The 19,114-nt window shown below is 35.0% G+C and overlaps 1 protein-coding gene and 1 long non-coding RNA gene across 2 annotated transcripts; both read right to left on the bottom strand.

Moving 5' to 3' along the window:
- Positions 1 to 1,554: 1,554 nt before the first annotated feature.
- Positions 1,555 to 3,673, bottom strand: LOC130624093 (uncharacterized). Its single transcript, XR_008981178.1, has 2 exons — positions 3,306 to 3,673; positions 1,555 to 1,878 (listed from the first exon to the last, which is right to left on the bottom strand). It is a non-coding gene; the product is annotated as an uncharacterized LOC130624093 (long non-coding RNA).
- Positions 3,674 to 14,002: 10,329 nt separating this feature from the next.
- LOC130623810 (uncharacterized) lies at positions 14,003 to 18,755 on the bottom strand. Its single transcript, XM_057439333.1, has 5 exons — positions 18,342 to 18,755; positions 16,779 to 17,288; positions 15,264 to 15,724; positions 14,698 to 14,860; positions 14,003 to 14,571 (listed from the first exon to the last, which is right to left on the bottom strand). The coding sequence occupies exons 1-5, from the start codon at positions 18,409 to 18,411 to the stop codon at positions 14,390 to 14,392; spliced, it is 1,386 nt and encodes a 461-aa protein (XP_057295316.1). The 5' UTR covers positions 18,412 to 18,755; the 3' UTR covers positions 14,003 to 14,389.
- Positions 18,756 to 19,114: the final 359 nt, after the last annotated feature.

The raw sequence follows: 19,114 nt of genomic DNA on the forward strand, positions 1-19,114 counted from the left end.
GTAGGCAAAATTAAGGTCTCCTCAAATGCCTGGAAAGTAGTCTGCGAAAAATAAAACTTCCACAACAAAATTTAAGAGGAAAACGAAGACGCTCCACCATATATTAATAATAACAAGAACGAAATTCTTTTTGCTACGCTAATGACACGCCAACGTAGAGAAATATGGTTTCGGAAAGACTCCGAAAGAACGTAAATTTTCCGATTCCGTTTGTTGTTAATTGTCTCCGCGCGAAAAGTGCACAGGATTCTTTGTGATAATTCCGGTAATAATTTTTTTTAACTGCAGCTAATTTTTTCGAACAATTAAAATTTACTCATAAATTATTTTTTATTTTTTTATTTTGCTTTTTCTCACTGAGTGATTTCCTTATTCCCCGTTTTGTTTGTTTTTTTTTTGTTTTTTTTTTTTTGGGGGGGGGAGTACTGAATTATTGAATTTCGCAAATTTTAGGTGGGGCTTGTGGTTTTTCTTTTTTCTGTCAGTCAGTTTACCCCAGACTGACCCATCAAAAATTGACTATTCGAGGAATTTTCCATTCAAAAAGATCTCACAAATCAATTTTGAAAAATAACTGCGTAGTGCGTAACAAATATTATTGCCTATCTGATTAGCAAAATGTCGTGTCTAACTTCGTAACAAAAATCACAATTTAATAGACAGCTTCTTGTAAACTTTATTCGCGAGGTTGTTTACGTATATCATACGTCTTGTTTGACTTATCATAAAACGCGAAAAAATAAATATTTATGGGTATGAATCCAAAAGTAACAGTAATTATTTTGAACGACAAGTAAATATATACAACAGTAAAAATATAATCTTATCACAACACAAAATTAAAACTATGAAATATGTTTACTTCATTCCTCCTCTGAGGAAGAATAAATGATCAGTCTATTTTTTATTTTTATTTGGTTCGTGGGAAGTGGTTGTCAATGAAACATTTGTGCAGTTATTAAATAGTATATTTTTTAAACTAGCCATAGTTACCACTAATGCGCCCCGAATTACTAATAACGATTTCAAACATTCAAATTTAGAACGGGATTTAAAATTAAAATGGAAATTGGTGGACGTTTGAAATCTATAAAAACTGCAGTGTTAGAACTTATTATTTTCGTTATTTTCACATTTAGCTAAGGCTCTATCTATAAAGTTAGATCTTGATTAAATATATGTACACTTTAAACGCCTCTAGCCTTCTTGTTGTGTAATTTCACGTAATCATTGCTTTTGATTTTTGGTTAAAATTCGTTCAAAAGACTTACGCATACATTTTTGACTTATCAAATCTCCAAAAATTCTTGTGCTGTAATAACAAATTGTGTCTGAAAGCTATTCTGCTGAAACATTTTCCGCCAAATATGACGAATATGATAGAAATGCAGTACGGAATTGCATAGAGGCTTGTGAATAAGCTTATTGCCCAGGGGAAAATTTTTAAATAAGAAGCCCTGCGACTTGAAGATTTCCGTCATTAGCCTAAAAGATTCTGAAATTTGAAGTAGACTTTAAAACGGAGAACAATGGGGTATATAAACACATCATAAGTATCCTAATTCTCAATTATTATTGTAATTAACGTAAAATACAACTTGATAAATAAAAAATAATTTTTTTTTTACATATATATAGTATATATTCTAAAACAATAGTAAAAACTTTAACTGGATTTTTTTATAACTGATCTCGAAAATTCCAGGATGCAGGATTCCTATGTATGAACTTCACGATTCGAATATATATAATAACTTCTGAACAATTTCAATTTCAATGAATTATTACTCTGTTAAGTTACCAATAAAATCCTTAAAAATTTCTCTCGTTGAAGATTTTTCGAAAATGCTGATGGTGCATGGTTTCATAACAAATGATCTGAAAAAGAAAGTATATTTAAAATTGAGAAAGAAGAATACAATTTTACCAGAACTGAATTAATACTAGGTTGTTTAATTATTGTCTACTTATCTGATTTAAAGTTAGAATTTATTAAAAAGATACAAATCAATGCCATGTGATACACAAAAGGTATACTATATAAATAAAAATATATATATAAATTTAGTCAAGCTGGCTTTGATATCATTGTTAAACAAGTATAATATTAAGCAGGCGATACAAGATTTTCAAACCTGTGGACAATACAGGACTTATTTTGTTGAAATCGATTTATTGAATTTTACAAATTTGATTGTTTATTATCGAGGAAATTGATTGGTCATTGTTTTCGAATTGAATTGAACAAGTTGATACAAAAAAGGGTAGACACTCAATTAATAAATTTGTCAGATTTGATAAATCAACAACATCATTTATAATTTCAAGAAAAAACATAAAAAAGGGAAGAAAACAAAGAAACCTGTAACATACTGTGGGTAGCGTCTAGTTGTACTGCAAGGGCTAACTATGTTATGTTATTGGTTAATTTATCAGTTCAACTTGACTGTTCCGTGCAATGAACAACAATATTTTTTCATGATTCAACAAATATCTTTTTATATATATTCTTGCGGTCGGATTCGTGTCAACCAATCACGGGCAGCCATTATGAAATGGGGTACAAATGCCGTAATTAATGTTTTTGTGGTGAAATCTTCATAAATACAATACTGGATTTTTCAAGGAATTCTTTTTTTTTTAGTCAAATCTTTAATATGTTTTAGATACTGCTTAATTTTTGCCATTTTGCGACATTTTAACGACGTTTTACTTGTAAATTCTGTTTAAGTAAGGTTGCTACTTTGAAGGTTTGACCGTGAAAAGTCCACTTTGTTCTCCATCGGATAGCAACGAAGGAGAACATTCTGACCGCAAGAATACATGATAGCAGCCTCACAAAGGTTCCTTTAGAAGTTATTTTACTCACCCAAAACGCCTATACTTTTTACGGTGTATGTGGCTTATCAGCACCCTCGTTGATAAAATTACACAGGGCAGGATAAAAGTTTTTTGTTGCTTCTGAAAAAAGGGACTCTAATGAAAGCACTATTTTGTGCAGTTCTAGCTTGATAGCTGTAGTACAAGTGAGAGTAGTTTTACGACTATTAACTTATAAAATGCAAGAATTTAAAAATAAGTATTTAGCTCCCTAGCTACATCATTAAAGCTATTACGACAAGCCAGACCATCGGGAAGGGAAGACCAACAAAATGCAAGCAGTTTTAGTCATGGCCATACACGGAATGTTCTGTTCTTGATTGACTTTAAATTGTGATGCATTTATAAATTGCGACCTTTGGATCAACGCCATAAACCGTTCTGAGTTTAATTTCATATAAAATATAAGTAATCCTTCTACTTACTGTTAACAAGTTTCGAAACAACTTGGACAAAGAAAAACAAACCTTTTCTTGAAGATAAATTCACGTGGGCTGCAGTGACATTTAAGCATATTAAACGAGACAATATTACAAAGCTTTAAATTAACATAACAAAAGAATCTCGATTAATATTTTTTATGGCAGTCAAATCTTCAGAGACAACAAAGAAACCGAGACAAGATAAGTTTTGCTCGATCAGTGTTATTTTTGTCTTGATGGTACCAAACACACAGGTTGTGTTATATCAAACCTAGGTTGGATGTTCGAGCCGAAGTTCCCCCGCGAAGTTGAGAGTAAGAAAAAAACTTCTCCCATACATAAACCAAACACTATATACCCGCGGTCCACTAAATGTGCGCCCCTTCGGCGGGGCGCAATTATCGGCGCTCCTTAAAGAGTGCAGTTAAGATTCTAGAGTGAAATTAAGAAACAATTACACTCCGCGGAGTGCAATTACGATTTGCACTGTAGAAGAAACGCTAAACAAGAAAAAATAGGTCATCGTGTGTTTTAGCTAGCGTTGAACACCCGTTGTAGCAACCAATAAGAACCGTGAACTGTGCCACACATTCAGGTGTAGCGCTGTAGTACAGGTATGCAGTATGTCGTAAATGGAGTGAAGCGCATACACCATTATGGTGTTTCGGGTATAAATATTTTTCAAACAAAATTTTTCTGCACATTTAGCTTCAATGAAAACACAGTTTACAACCCATTGTTACCCCGTCATACTATAAACAGCTGGCCAAGCTTTTTTATTTTTCGAAAAATATTCTCAGGGAAAGTTCAAAAATGAATGTTACTCCGTGCTGAGCGCTTAGTACAGGTAAACCATGTCGCACATCCATATAGTTATAAATACAATTTTCAAAAAAAACTTTATCGCAAATTTGAATAGAAACACAGAAAACAGCCCGTCGTAAAACTGGGCTAAGCACTTAGTACGGGTACACTGTGTTGTCCATTCGTTAGGCATATCTTATCGGGAAAAAAATAATCGGGGGAATTTTGGTCGGGAAAAAATTAAGTCACTTGCAAAAAATTCAGTAACTTTTTGCCCGACTTTTTTTCCCCGATAAGGTATTACCCTGTTTTCTGAAAAACTATATCCTAACTTGTGCACCTACAGTGTGCACCTAAAACAATCACTGAGCATCTTTATTTTGTGGAGAAGTTTTTGTAAAATTAAAAAAAACACAATTTACAACCTGTCTCTGTTTAAACAAAAACAAATGTGCAACATTGTTTTATATATCGTGGCACTGGGCTTAGTACAGGTAAACCATCTTGGTTCGGTTTAAATAAAAATACAGGAAAAATGCACCGCCAAAATAAACATACTAACATAAAAACGAGGTTAGTTTAGAAACAATTTTACTTTTCCAGCGAAGTAATGCACATATAGTTTGTTTACCTTTATTATTTCTCAAATTAACCTGTCAAATTAGCTAATTTTGAACTTTTGGTAAAGAAATAACTAAATATAATAAAATAACTAGCTTTATAAATTATTTCTACAAGTATTGTTAGGTGAATTGTTGTCCGACATCGGGCATAACTATTGGCTTTGTCATCTTTTTTTACCTAAAACAAAGTGAACAACTTTATGTAAAAACATTTTTTTGCAGGGTGCTCTTCTTAGAGAAATCTAATGGAATTATTATAAATACTTTTGTATTATATACTTCTTGAGTTTCTAAATTTAAGCATTCTACTGCAAAATGGCGATAGATTCTTTATAAAGAAACCTATGTATTTTAGTCAAAAATAAATGACTTTGTTTTAATTTTTGGAGGATGTTAGGCCCCACTTTGTAATACCTGCCCAACTTTGTAATAACTTTTGCCCTTTGCACTGTCATTATCGAAAAAGTTGATAGAGGCCTAATCTTGCTGTCCAAAGAGAATAAGAACAATTTTCAGAACCTTGAATCTATTTTCCTAGAGAAAAGGGCTGCACTAATATGGTGGCCCATTGATATCAACGTAAAAGAGCAATAAAATTAATAAATGTTGAAAAAAATCGTTCTTAAAAGTTTTTTTTTTCTTTAATTATTATTTTATTTATATATAAAGTAAAAACAAAATTGTTGTTTCTCTTTCTTTTCTTTTTCTTTAAAATGAAAACCGTCGACGTGGCCTATGAGTATCAAAATCAAGATAACCGGGAAGTTCCCCTTCACCGCTGGTCTGGTTTACACGCGTAACTTTGCAGGGATTGTTTAAATGAGACAACATGGCTGATTGGCGCAAAAATATTTCTTTGTATGAGGAACTGAAATGTTACGTGAAACAGAATATGAAATGGTCAGAAATAGTTGACTTTGTTCGAAAGAAGTATCCACAATACTGCTGGAGTGTTCCAACCTTAGCCAGGCGATTGAATTTTTTTCAAATAAAGTATGTCAACAATGCAACGCCTTTAACAACTATTAGGGAAGCCGTTCAATGTGAGTTGCAAGGTCCTGGTAAATGACTAGGATATCGCACCATGAATCATAAACTCAGAACGGAACACCATATTTGTGTACCTACGAATCTTGTAGCAGATGTGTTATTCGATTTAGATTCTGAAGGAGTGGGGTCTAGAAATGTGAAAAAAGAAAAAAAACTCTGAAAAGACATTTCTGATGGGCCAGGATGAGCCAGGATGGACTTTTTCTCTTGATGGGCATGACAAAATGATGGGATATCAGAATTCCACATTTCCTCCCGCCGTGTATGGTTTCCTAGACACGTTTTCCAGAAATAATTTTTCTCAAAGTACGGACGTCAAACTCTGACCCAAATTTGATTAGAAAATTCTACACTGAGTATCTTCTAGCAACAAAGAAATTACCTATGTATTTACGCACGGATCGTGGAAGCGAGACTGGTGTAATGGCAACGATACATGCATACTTAGTTGACAAATTCTGTGATCTGGAGGACAGAAGTGTATTCAGTATGGGAAATCAACCTCTAACAAAATATAAAGATGGTGGAAGGATTTGCATGAACAGTTGAAAAAATACTTAAAGAAGCAGTGTAGGGTCTTACTATTATCCCATTTGTATGACCCGAGTTGCACATTCGATCGTAAAATGCTATCCTATATTTTCATTCCTGTAGTTCAAAGAGAGTGCCATACATTTTGTCGTATGAGGAACTCTCATCGCATAAGGCATCAATCAGGATTAGAATTACCAACTTGAATACCTAATTACATGTTTTCCTTCCCAGAAAAATATAACGCTGAAGACAAACATATCAACATAACTGAGGAGTCTTTGGAGGAAGTAAGTAAAGTGGCACATTTAGACAGTCTACCAAATCACTATCTCACTGAAGAAGAAGTTGAAACTTTTACCGATGTACTTCCTGATCCGCTAGGTTTAAAGTGTAATGAATTAGTCGCAGATTTTAAGTTTTTGAAATCACAGCTTTCAATATCGCAAGTTGCCTAATTTTTAGTAACTGGACACATATATCAAATTACATCATTCTTTGTAGAATAATACATAACCACAAATAACATACAAAAAGCTAATCCACTTCAGACTGGACTATTTGAACAAATTTTAAAATAAAAAAACAACATAACATAACATAAGAATGCAGTGCCTTTTTTAAAAATATATATTTAATGAAAAGCACTTTTAAGAACAAAATGTCTCCCTACAACAAAAACATGCCACAATATATCGTATTGTACTTTTATAACCAAATAAGAACAAAAATGTCCACCTAATAGCATATGTAGTTTTAAAATGTTTAGTCTTTGTCCTCCTCTGATTCCATTTCTATTACTGTAACGACAGTTTGCAATGCAGGTTGCATTTGTGCTGGCTAAGAAATTATCAATCGCCTTTTCATTCAAATTACCAGAGCAAAAATATCTCTCACTCCCTTGTAAATCAACTAGAAGTAGCCTCTCTTGGCTATCTTGATGTGAGAAGTGGGCCAAACATTCAGTCTTAGCATACAAATCCTTTTCAAGGGGTACTTTATTTTGTACTGGCACCCCATCATTATTTGTATACTTTTTTAAGCTCCCAGGCACAAAGGGTTTAACTGTTAAGGTTCATTCGCAAGATTTGCAAAATAAACATTATTGTATATAAAAAATTGTTCAAAACTCGCCAAAGATTTTGTCCGCTTTTTTAAACGGTTTGTTATTGCTTTAGCAGCCATGTGCATCTGGATCTGTTTTCGAGTGTGTTCCTCTAAACTCATACCATATGAGTGTGCTACATTTTTAAGAGGGTGCCGATAAGCCGCAAACACCCGCATATCATGGCGAGTTCGGGCGACTTTTCAAATAAAATTGGCGGTTGTCCCCCGAAACTGCCCGCACTTTCCCGAACTCGCCCGGAACCATTCCGAAATGCAATTCCTTGTAACAAACCATGCGGACGATGGTTGGGAAGAAGGCGTTTCAAGAGAAAGGAGTTAATAAAGTTTATATATAAGTTATTTATAAAGTAAACTTTTTCAAAAACCATCAAAAACAGTTCTTCTAAGAACATCGCTACGAAATAGTAAGTTTATTTTAATATTTATAATTTTTTTGAATCTTATATTAGTGTCTGTTTTTTTATTCTTCGGGTATTGCTAAGGCCTATGCGAGTTTTTTCGGGCGAATACTTGAATTTTTTTCAAAACGCCGAACTCGCCCGAAAACGCCCGCACTTTTTACGGCGTATGCGGCTTATCAGCACGCTCGTACATTTTTCTAGGTTGAAGATTTAAATTTTTTAATAACATAATGTTTATTTACATAATTTTCCATTGTATAATATATTAAATGCATAACAAAATATATTAAATGCATAACGAAATGCTCCTTCTGCAAAATGCTCCTTTTCGACATGAAAAAGTTTACTATCGCTCTTAAACCATTTTTTCTCATTTATGTCAAATGATTCCAACACTATATCAGTTGTGTATTCCTCTTTTGGTTTCACAAGTTTCACAGCTTTAATTACATCAGCTATGAATTCTGACTTTGGAAACATACTGCTATTAATGCTTGAACATACAATTCTCTTTCTTCGTTTGATAAAACTTGTTGAGTCTGAACACACATTCCTCGATTTATTATAAATAGAAGACAAGTTCCTTTGGTGTAGGTCAGAACATTTTTGGCTGTTGTTATAATCTGTAGATATTTTTGCTGTTGCTAAAAATCGAAAAAGCAATATGCCTATTATCTGATCATCCTCGATACATGATGGTCCTCTCTCACTATACAAGACATCACATGATCCTTCTTTCTGGTTCGTATTTTTTCAACTTGCCAGTTGCGACTGGATTCATTTTTTGAACCATGATGGAATGCACCTTCTTCCCCTTCTTATCCTTGTCTTCACTTCGATTCCTTTTTTCACTATTTTTTTTCTGGAAGTTCTTAAATTTTTCATTCTTCGCATTTGCTTCCGCCATGTTTTTCACCTTATTGAATACATAAACACAACGAAAGAGCGTGCTTAGTTACGCGGTGAATGAAACCATGACCAATTGCAGGGCTTGTGACACTGATAGCGCTGGGCCACACCGTGTAATTTTTTTTTTTTTTTTTTTTTTTTTTTTTTGAAAAAGAATCTTTTCTTATATAAGATTTTTTTTTTATTTATCATTAATAGAATTTTTTTTTTATTAATTACTTTTTATTGATTTAATTTTTTATCTTTTTTTCTTTTTAGTTTGACATATCCATCATATTTTATACGTTGATACCGATGGACCACCATACACTAACCCACTAAATATATTTATTTATGTAAATTTATATTAAATGGAAAGGTTAAAGCATATTAGCAGGGGAGTGTGACAATAATAACGATAAATAGTTGGGCAGCACACCATCTGTGTGTGCATAGCTAGCTAGCTATAACATCCTACCTATATTATCTGGCTAGGATGAAAAGCTGGGTAACTTTCTTTAAATATTTATAATTTTTGTCACACTACCACTACCCTTTATATACTTTTATACACTACGATTCTTTCAATATGGCAGCTGACAATTATAAAACCAACATTTGTTCATAACTAAGGTCAGGACAGCTAGTAAACAACTTGGCGTCCTGAACTTTATCTAAACTAACCTCGTTTTCATGAAATGTTTAAATTTTTGCCACCACGGCTGATCATGAATCCCGGGTTTCTGACGCTCTTATCGGCATTACGGCTACTACGGTAAAATCTAATCACCGAAAGGCTGTAGAAGAAATAGAAGAAAAAAAGTTAGGTAGGCCAGATGTTGGCTCATAAAAGATATAGCTATCTCACTGCATTTAGCATAAGAATTATTGATTAAGAATTTCGGTGTAGCCTAACTCCATTTGGCTACTTTCATTTTTAAGCCAGATATAAATAAACAGCTAGCTGGTAGCTACAAACCCAAACATGAAAATAAATAATTTTGGCTAGGATAAGGAGCACTTATACCTAGCTTTCCAGAAGAGCTGGACTTAGCCTTGTTCCCTCAAAATCTACGTATGTTTATTTTATCGTAACATGCCAGACATATAAGAAGCACAAAAGTTTTTAGAAAATTAAAAGGTCTAAAGCGACCGATAAACCTTCGCAATGACCACCATTACATTAGATCGTCCACCAAGCACCTTTTATCGGTAGAACTTTGAAGCGTACAGACAGACATACGTATACGGGTAATTTAATATAGATGATGTTTCTAAGTCATGCCGGGAGTATAAAATGGAAGTGGCAGATATCGTTTTGGGCGGTTTATCACGGACCGTACTGCTATTTCTATTCCACTACCCAAGAAGGCAACATTCACAAAACAAAGATTCTAGAAAAGCGCAAGTTGTTAAGAAATACGTTAATAAAAATCTGGATCCTCGAAGACGAAACATTTTAAATCTATTAAGTACGAACAATAAAAGAGATTCTTTAAGAATTATGCAAATCCATCTGAAGCGCCCACTAAATTCTTACTTTGTTTACAATTATTTTGACGGAGGTTTAGCAACTTGGAAGCTTAATTTCTAAAATCTTAAGATGAGATTTCTTAGAGGCTAGGAAGGAGGCAGCAATAAAAAATTCAGTTTAAATAATGTAGACGTAAAGAAAATAAAGGCAGTTGGCAGAGCCTATGCGAATAAAAAAGAATGTTCAGTTCAGAAAGCTGTTTGTATCTTAATGCCTGAGTTGTGGCTTTGAAAAACGTTTCCAGGTCTAGTTTTTGCTAACAGTAATCTTCCAATAAATCGCTTCAGAATATGTCGCAGCAAGGAAGAAATTGATGAGTCACCTGAAGACAGTCTTGCCATGCTCACTTGTGCATGCCCACTTGTGCATGCCCACTTGTGCACATCGATGAATACTTCACCTTAGACCTGCTGCTCATCGCCTCTATCTTGTTATCTCTCGAGTATCTTTGCACACTTGTGAACATTGTGTATATATCGCTTTTCACAACGCTGCTTTGGAACTAGTCTTTGTCATTTCTCATCATATAAGGGTTTGACCGTGTTCTCACATGCATATCAGCCATGAGCGTGAATATCTGTTGCAAGTTGAGTAGAGAGGGGAGAGTCGCAGACTGCGCTAGCAATTCCCTACTCAAACCACGACCGTTGTTTTCTAGTTGAAATATGTATTGAATTAGAAGAGATGAGTTGAGTTTAGAAATTCAATACCAAATGGGCGAATGGGAAAGTTGTTGAGTGGGACTGTTACATACTCCGGTATTTCGTACATCATCTCAAGACCTAAGACATGTGTAACAAAGCTGTGGAACTAGAGCCCGATATGCTCTTGTATGTCCCAGATCATATTAGACCCAGGACATGCTCAACAAAGCTGAAGAAGCTAAACGTGCTCTGGTATGTGCCAGAGCATCTCAAGATCCCAGACATGTGCATTAAAGGTGTTGAACAAGAGTCCGACATGTTCGAGTATGTCCCAGACTGGTTCGTTACATACGAAATGTTGGAGAAGTGCGGGCTTGATGCTTGGTGCGATGAGTATCATCAGCGGAAAGCCCAAAAAGTTTGAATAACAGATATATAGCACCAGTAGCATAGCATTCCGCTTTTTTGAAGAAGAAAAGAAGAATCTTGGAAAGTTATGGAACTGAGTAAATATTCCCTGGGATTAAGGTCCATAGAAAAAGTGATGGAACACATGAGACAGAGCGCGTAGCTTTGCAGAAACTGTAATGCAACAGTGCGATGAGTGTGAAAGTATACTCGACAGGTATGATAAGTGCAAGTGTGGGTGGAAACTTGTGGTGAATGGTAAAATTTTGTGCTGGTGCTGCTATCAGGAACACATCACCTATGTGGGAGGCAGCTGTGTATGCAACGACCTAAAGGGTTTGTCCATTACCCGGTGCTAGTTGGATCTTGAATCTCACCAAATAAAGGAGGATGCTAAAATTTGAAGACAAGATCGTAAAATCAAAAGACTTTTACAGTGATGTCACTACATACAATATCGAGGATGTGAATGTCGAAAACCTAGTCCTAAGCGATCCTATTCTTGCAAACAAGGGTAAGGGCGAGAAATATGTTATTGGGTATCGTAATTCATGGGAGGACAAGCTATCTCCGCTGTTGCTAAAGACCTACCAAAATATCTACTCTAAGGGCGCCTCCCAATATAGCAAGGGTTCTGCGTTAATCATGTCGTCTGATCTTGGAAACTACCCGGTGTAGTTGGATAATTTATCCTAGATCTTGGATAAGGTAAGTTGGAAGGGCATTGTTTCACCAAAATAAGTGTGAAGATCGGGACATTAACCTTAAACTGACGGAGTGGAAGGGCAAAATCACAACCAACTTCCAGAAGAAGAAAGGGACTTTGTGAATGTACGGCAATCATCAAACTGAGCAGCGTATACAGGCAGGGGTGTAACTACTACGCACAAATTTATATTGAGGAATGTAAGTAAAAGGAGGTACCTATGCATGGGGCTAGCTACCTAAGCGAATCTGACGATAATGATGAGAGTTTTACCGAGTTGTAGTAGGGTTTCAAAGTAGTATGATTTGGGGGTTAGTGGTAGCCACAAAAACAAGCATAAACATCTTAAAGAAAGAAGCGACGATTTTGCGTATCGAAAGAAAATCGAAGATGTCGACAGAGGAATTGGAGAATGTCATACGGCACAATAGGGGACGTCTGATTCATTTTGAGAACTTGTTAATAGATGTAGCTACCGAGAGGTGGGTGGTTGGGCCACAGCAACATGGTAAGCGGTAACCTGCACCAAATGCATGTACAGTTTAGTAGGAATACATAACCTACAAAAACTTATGTCGAATACTCCCGCAGAGCATATAGGTAGGAGAGAAATACTGCACAGATTGAAACTTTTTTAAGATTTCGTCTTTATCTTCTTGTCTACCTCTTGCGAGTAGCTCCGCACGGGCTCGTTCATCGATGTTATTCACGATACGTTCCACTAGCTGACGCTTTTTTTGCACCATATAGTGCTGTTTTTTCTGCATGATCAAACTCAACTCGTAGTCCGTTACAACATCATTCTCGAAGGCCTTGAAGAGTAAATCAACGATGGAATTCAGCTTTACCTCTGCAAGTAGTATTATAGAGAGATGTTTCTGAGATGAGAGATATTTCTGAGATGAGAGATGTTTCTGAACCTTTACCCCTTAACCTTTTTGAAGCATTCGGGGACAAAGATTACATAATATTTTGTCGTCCTACTTCTTTCAACTCTGTCAGACAAAATTTGCAATCAGAAATAAATAATAAGGTTGGATTGGGTTCTAACACCGAATATTTGTGACGCGCGCCTAGCTAAAAAAATACGAAAATTGGTTGTCGTCCCCCCTAACACAGAGAAACCTAAAAAATTTACAGACATGTCGAATCAGATTATTCAAATTTACTGACAGTTGGTGCCGGGGAGATATGTAAAAACAAGTATAGTTGAGTTTAGCCCAGGCCTTTAAAGGCACTTTGTAAGATAATAATTTTGTGGATCAGAATTTCGAGTAAGTATTAAGCTTTGTTTTCATTGTGATCTTCTGACATTGCTTAACAAAATTGGCAGTGGTGATCTGCACAATTTTTTTATGGATAACCAGAGTCGAGGAAGAAATAGTTTTGAAAGTGAAGTGGTCAACACGGCAGCTGAGGTGACCCCATCATGATTGAGGCTGTCTTGAATAAGAAATCGTTATTCAAATTCTAAAGCTTTACTGTGGTGATAGAAAATAATGTTTTTGAAGTCTAAAGACAGGCAGGGGACAATGGCCCACCTAGTCGAACAAAAAATTCGTCGGCCCTCGGTAACTATCTCAAAAATTGATATTCAATGTCAGATAAATAAGCAATTTTTTAAGGTCCCCCTGTACTTGCGACATAATGGCGCCTAACTGAAACCACGACGTTCCAGTTTAATTAAATAAGGGTGCCGGTAAACAGCGATTTTGAGATTCACTAGGTTGAAGAGTTAGAGAAGGAGAGTAGGAAAGTAAAGTCCACAATTTTGATTTTTTTTAAATTATTCGTTACCGAAACTACCAGAATAAATATCTTATGGAATAAAAAGCGCTGCGGCTGGTATCTACGTTAAGATGCATTTTTAATTAGTCATTTAATTATAGGCTTTTAGACGCTGGGTGTTCCGATTAGTATATAGTGTAATATGAAAAACATAAACCGTTTTTTTGTCAACTTGGTAAAGATGGCAAGATAGTATTGCGCAATTTGTGCTTTCTGATAATGGTTATAATTTGTAATATTTTAGACAATGCAAAAATAAAATATAGCACAAAACCTCTATTTACAACACGAAGTAGCTAACAACAGGCCTTGCCAAGCCTCGATTATTCAGTTGGTATATGCGATTCAACCATAAGCTGATATGAATCCGAAAAATAAATATCTGTTGCAGCTATAGTTAACCGAAAGAATAATGAACGTTATTTACATCTTATGTATTTCTTTCACTTATATTTTTATGCTTCGCTGGGTAAATGCTTGTTGTCCCTTACGACCTCTTTATGATAACAACACACACACCAAAATAGCCGAATACAATCTCGGAGAGCGGAAACATTCATTACGCTCCTTCGTTAAGTCGACTCACGGTAGAGGTTCCGTATAACTTCCATAATCATAATCTGAAGTGCTATTTTTCAAGGAGGTGGAACAATGTTCGTACAACGATTTGACTCTGTTGTAACTGTCAAATACACACAATTCTGCGTTACGTAATTTTGCATCGTTTACAAACACAGGATTCTCCTCCTCTTCTTCGGTACGCTCTAAAGTGAAAACAAAAAATAAATTCCAAACCTATCACGAAGGATTAAAGCTATAATTATATCCAGATGTTTAAACCAACTCTGAAGAAAAGCGGCAAATCTACTTTGTGGAAACGACAAGCGTACCTCCTGACGTACTGATAAATCCGACGTCATCGACACTTTCGTAGTCATGATGCGTCATATCCAGGTAGGCGTCAGATTGCGTTCGCACTAAATCTGTATCTGTTGCATCTTGAAGTGGCGGTAAATGAGTGGGCGGCTCATGACGTCTAATATTTGTAGGAACCTTAAAAAAATAATAAAAATGTATAAAGATATTTACAATATAGCAAAATAAGCCCTCTGGATGAGATTGACTTTACTCCGAAGTTGGTCAACTTTACTAGCCTGCTTTGAGACATTCAGTAAGACCCAGGACATTTTTCTTTTGCGATAAAGACGGGGGAAGGGAAAAGGGAAGAACTCTAAAAAAGATGTTGCTAGGAATGTTTGAAAATAAAGAGATCTAGGAGAAGGGTTAAAATGTCTTGAAAAGATGTTGCAGGCTAAACAGAAAACCTCCGACATTCTCAGTACGCGCACTAAAAAGTCAACCTCGTTCCCATGACCCCTGCCGTCCTAATATCAGAAAAGACACGAAATTCCTTAGGGAACAGGTGGCTTAAAAGCGACAAAAAAGTTGAACTTACTTTATATAAAGCAGCTTGGTCTGGACTTGCACTAACTCCGACATACGTTGGGAAATTTGAATTCCCTTTTTCTGGATTCAAACGGTCAGTTTGGTCACACTTACCATGTTTTTGAAACAATCTAAAACTTTTTGCAAGCTTGATCTCAACAGGCGGTGGTGATTGACTTTCTGAAATTAATTTTTGTTCATCGCTGTTCATTCGAGCTAACCGTGTAGTCCTTTTCTCTTCGCAAAATTTTAAAGCAGTGCTACTCAGTTCTTTTCTCATTTGTTCTCTTCTTTTGTGTTTGTTTGCACGAAAATAAACAAGTGCGGACACAAGGAATACAAGTAATAATAATGGTAGAACAGCCCCCACAACAATCAGTCCAATATTTCCACTCTTTTTCTTCGACTCATTTTTCTGTATGGCTGTCTTCTTCAGTACGGGTGTTCCCCTTATTATTGTTTTGCCATTTGCTAAACGATACGTACGTACGTACTTTATAAAACCTCTAGCAGAGGGGTCTACAATCTTTTGAAAAGTGTTGGAAAAGGGTCAGGATTCGACCATCGTACCCGCAAGCATTCTTTTGCCCTCTTACCATATTAAACGCATATACTTTAAACTTGCCAATGTTTACAACCGGACCATCTTAGGCTATTTGGCTTAACTTAAACGATACTAATATTGCTTACGTCAGCACGGTCCACTTTCTTTATTTCCGGACCTACACGGGCTGTCGCGTTGATTGCTCTCACCTGCGACCTACGTCACAAAAAGTACGACTAGTGTATTTTCAACATTTTTTATTCACTCACGCAAAGTAGAGCTTTTGCATCCTACCGGCTGTGGAACATAGACCAGGCGATGCTGCTTTCGAGAATTGAAATAATTGTTACTTTATGATTTTCTCAATAATTATGTAACGATTAAACTGACCAATGGCAAAATACTTATAAATAACAGAGTGACTATTTTTTTAGTTACAAAAGTTTCTTAAATTTTGAATAGTTTATCACTAACTTCATAACTTAACTTCCGCGCGACATAATGTTTTGATTTTGCCTTAAGAAACAGTGGACACGCGCTCTTATTGCAGTAGGTTGGAAATATGAACAACAGACCACTTCCAGAAGTCTGTATGAATATTCCATTTTGACCTGCTTTTTTGCCTACAAGCATGCGTGCGCATGTACGAGAATCCATGAAGTTTTGTAAACTTTTGTAAACATTGGCAAGACAAAGATAAAAGAACAGTAGTAAATTTTAAATGTAACACTTTTCCGACTGAAACATACATTTTCTTATTAAAACTATTTTATATTTTGTTTTAACAAAATTGAAAACTTGTTCAGCACCCCGTGAAGAAGAAAGGCTGTTATTGGATTGGCGCGAAAAAAAGGCTAAAAGAGATCCAGTACACAGGAAAGCTAGCTAGAAAGTCTACGAGTTAAAGTACGAGATTTTTGAAACAAACAAAATAATTATTATGCAATAAGAAGCTTTACAAAATTGAAAAGAAAATTTTACCTGATAAGGAACAACCAACTTTTCCCGTTTCGCAAGCCACTGTTTCCATGGTGAAGGAAACTAAAACCGCGTCTTCATTTGTCTTTTGAAATTTCTTCACTGGAAATTCTATATTCGCTTTAAATTTATCCAAGCATTTAGTTTTGCAAAATACATAAACTCCAGACCGGAATGAAACAGGTGGTATTGTTGAAGTTGCACCTAGTTTTTTAAAACCGTACAGGATTGCTTTTTGTTTACGTAGGTTTGTTGTATTTTCCTGACTGCATAATAGCTGCGACGTTACTATGACAACATGCCCATTTTCTATATTTGCTAAAAAGTCGTTAAATTTTGTTGACCTTGTGTTTGTAAACGAGGCTGAGACGACGATATTTCCAGACAATGGATTTAGAACGACTAAGTTAAGTCCGTCATCGCGCGGTGATTGGTTTTTTGCATGTATAATGATCTCCGATCCACGTGATGAGAAGTCATACGCACAGTTTATTGATGTCACCGTGACTTTCACTTAATTGAAACAAACTCAAGTTTAGAAGAATCAAACAGCATTAACTATATGTTTAGATAAGGCTTTGTGTATCACTCATCACATAGAATATTAAGCTTTACACAAGCTATTGCATTTTACAGCCTACAGATATCAAGATATTCTTTGGAACACAACCAAGTTTCGTTTTTCTTATTTTTATGATAATTTACTTATATAAAACATCATAAATCTATTTAAATTTTCGTTTTTCATATAAAAGGAAGCAGAATTAAAACCCATGTGCAACATACAGGGTTTGCGGAAAGCTTAAAAATTTAAAGCCTTATGCGCATGCGTTGACTCATAATAGAACTGTGGGATCTTTTGTAGAAACAAAAACACAGTCCTCTCGTTCATACAAACACACAGTCTTCTCGTTCATACAAAAGAAAATACCCCCTTCGTTTGTTGTGCTCACATGTCAACGTGATATAAAATTTCTTCCTGAGAAAAATTGTTACAAAGGCTAATTAGAGAATAATTAAATCTCCTCTTTTGTTTTATTAGATATGGACAGGAAGAAAATTACTTTTTATTCAAGTGTTTTTATAAGGCTTAAGTTGGGACGTCATATCGGAGATTGGAAAGTCCGATGTGTGTAGCTCGAGAATCAAAGTTTATGCACAAAAATGCTGTAGAGTCCTTTTCTATGTTACACCGGTAACGAGACGAAACTTGTTATTCACGTGTTTTTATAAGGCTTAAGTTTTGTTTTATTCAGAGTTTATGAGGCTAAATAAATAAGAAAGTAGTGTACATTCAGAAATATTTTTGTAGTAATTAATTTGTTTTTATTAAATTTCATCTCATTAAAATCTGAAAACAAGCTTTTAACAACCCCGTCACCAGACCCTGTGCAAAAATTTTGAGCGAACGATCTTCGATCACAAAATTAAGAATAACAAATTTTTCCCAGGCTCTTTTGTTACAAAATACCCAAGTAATTCGGAGAAAATTTTTTTGCATAAAAATCAACTGGAAGAAGCAAACATGCAAATAAATAAATGAATAAGAAACAAGTAGTATTTTACCTTCCTTTGTATAAATAAACACCAACAATGAAGAGTAAACAAACAAATAAGTATTTCTAAACGTCATCATCCAAAACAACAACAATAACAAATTAAAATGTTTCAGCTCCGCCAAATCAACTGCATGTTAACCATAAATCATTTTCTCTCTTCTCGTGTGAATAAAATTCCGTTTCAAAATAACAATTTTTTCCTTCTAAAGCAGCTATTTTTTTAAATCCTTTTTTTAAACTATTTCAACAAACTGTTACTGACTGATATAATAACAAAGACGATATTGCTTTTATTACGACAGGATTAAGCTGAAAAGTAATTTTTTTGATAATCTTATATATGTGTATGGTATTCACATTATAGCCTTCATAACTGCTTGTTCTTTGACAACCGAAACACAATTGCTTCAAAATGTTTATATGTATGACGTCACACTTCATAATAAGAGTATTGATTGCAATCGGAAAAGATTAATGAGAAACTCAACTATCGTCAGAAAGAAATTTGAGTTACGTGAATAAGATATTTTTGTCTGAGAGTAGCGTAAAAGAATTAGTTGAGACGTCAGATAGTGGAAAATTGTTGGAACATCATTGAAAATGTTGTTTTAGCCTTTTATCCACGACATCTGTAATTATAAAAGGTTAATAATCTGGTACAGCTTTTTTAATACTAGCTACATGGCACTTTTATGCTTTTAGCAATTCCATTATGAATAATGAATATTCACGTTTTTCTTGTATAAGCACTATATTTTACAGACTTTTAAATTCTTAAGT

Source organism: Hydractinia symbiolongicarpus, chromosome 13 (assembly GCF_029227915.1).
Source record: "Hydractinia symbiolongicarpus strain clone_291-10 chromosome 13, HSymV2.1, whole genome shotgun sequence".
NCBI lineage: Eukaryota > Metazoa > Cnidaria > Hydrozoa > Anthoathecata > Hydractiniidae > Hydractinia > Hydractinia symbiolongicarpus.

What these genes read in the sequence shown, in the direction of transcription:
- LOC130623810 (XM_057439333.1), bottom strand. Translation starts at nt 18,411, where the DNA reads ATGATGACGTTTAGAAATACTTATTTGTTTGTTTACTCTTCATTGTTG. An exon ending in GTTTATTTATACAAAGGAAG is followed by an intron (nt 17,289 to 18,341) that starts GTAAAATACTAC and finishes GTTTCAATTAAG; the next exon opens with TGAAAGTCACGGTGACATCA. An exon ending in AGTTGGTTGTTCCTTATCAG is followed by an intron (nt 15,725 to 16,778) that starts GTAAAATTTTCT and finishes CGTATCGTTTAG; the next exon opens with CAAATGGCAAAACAATAATA.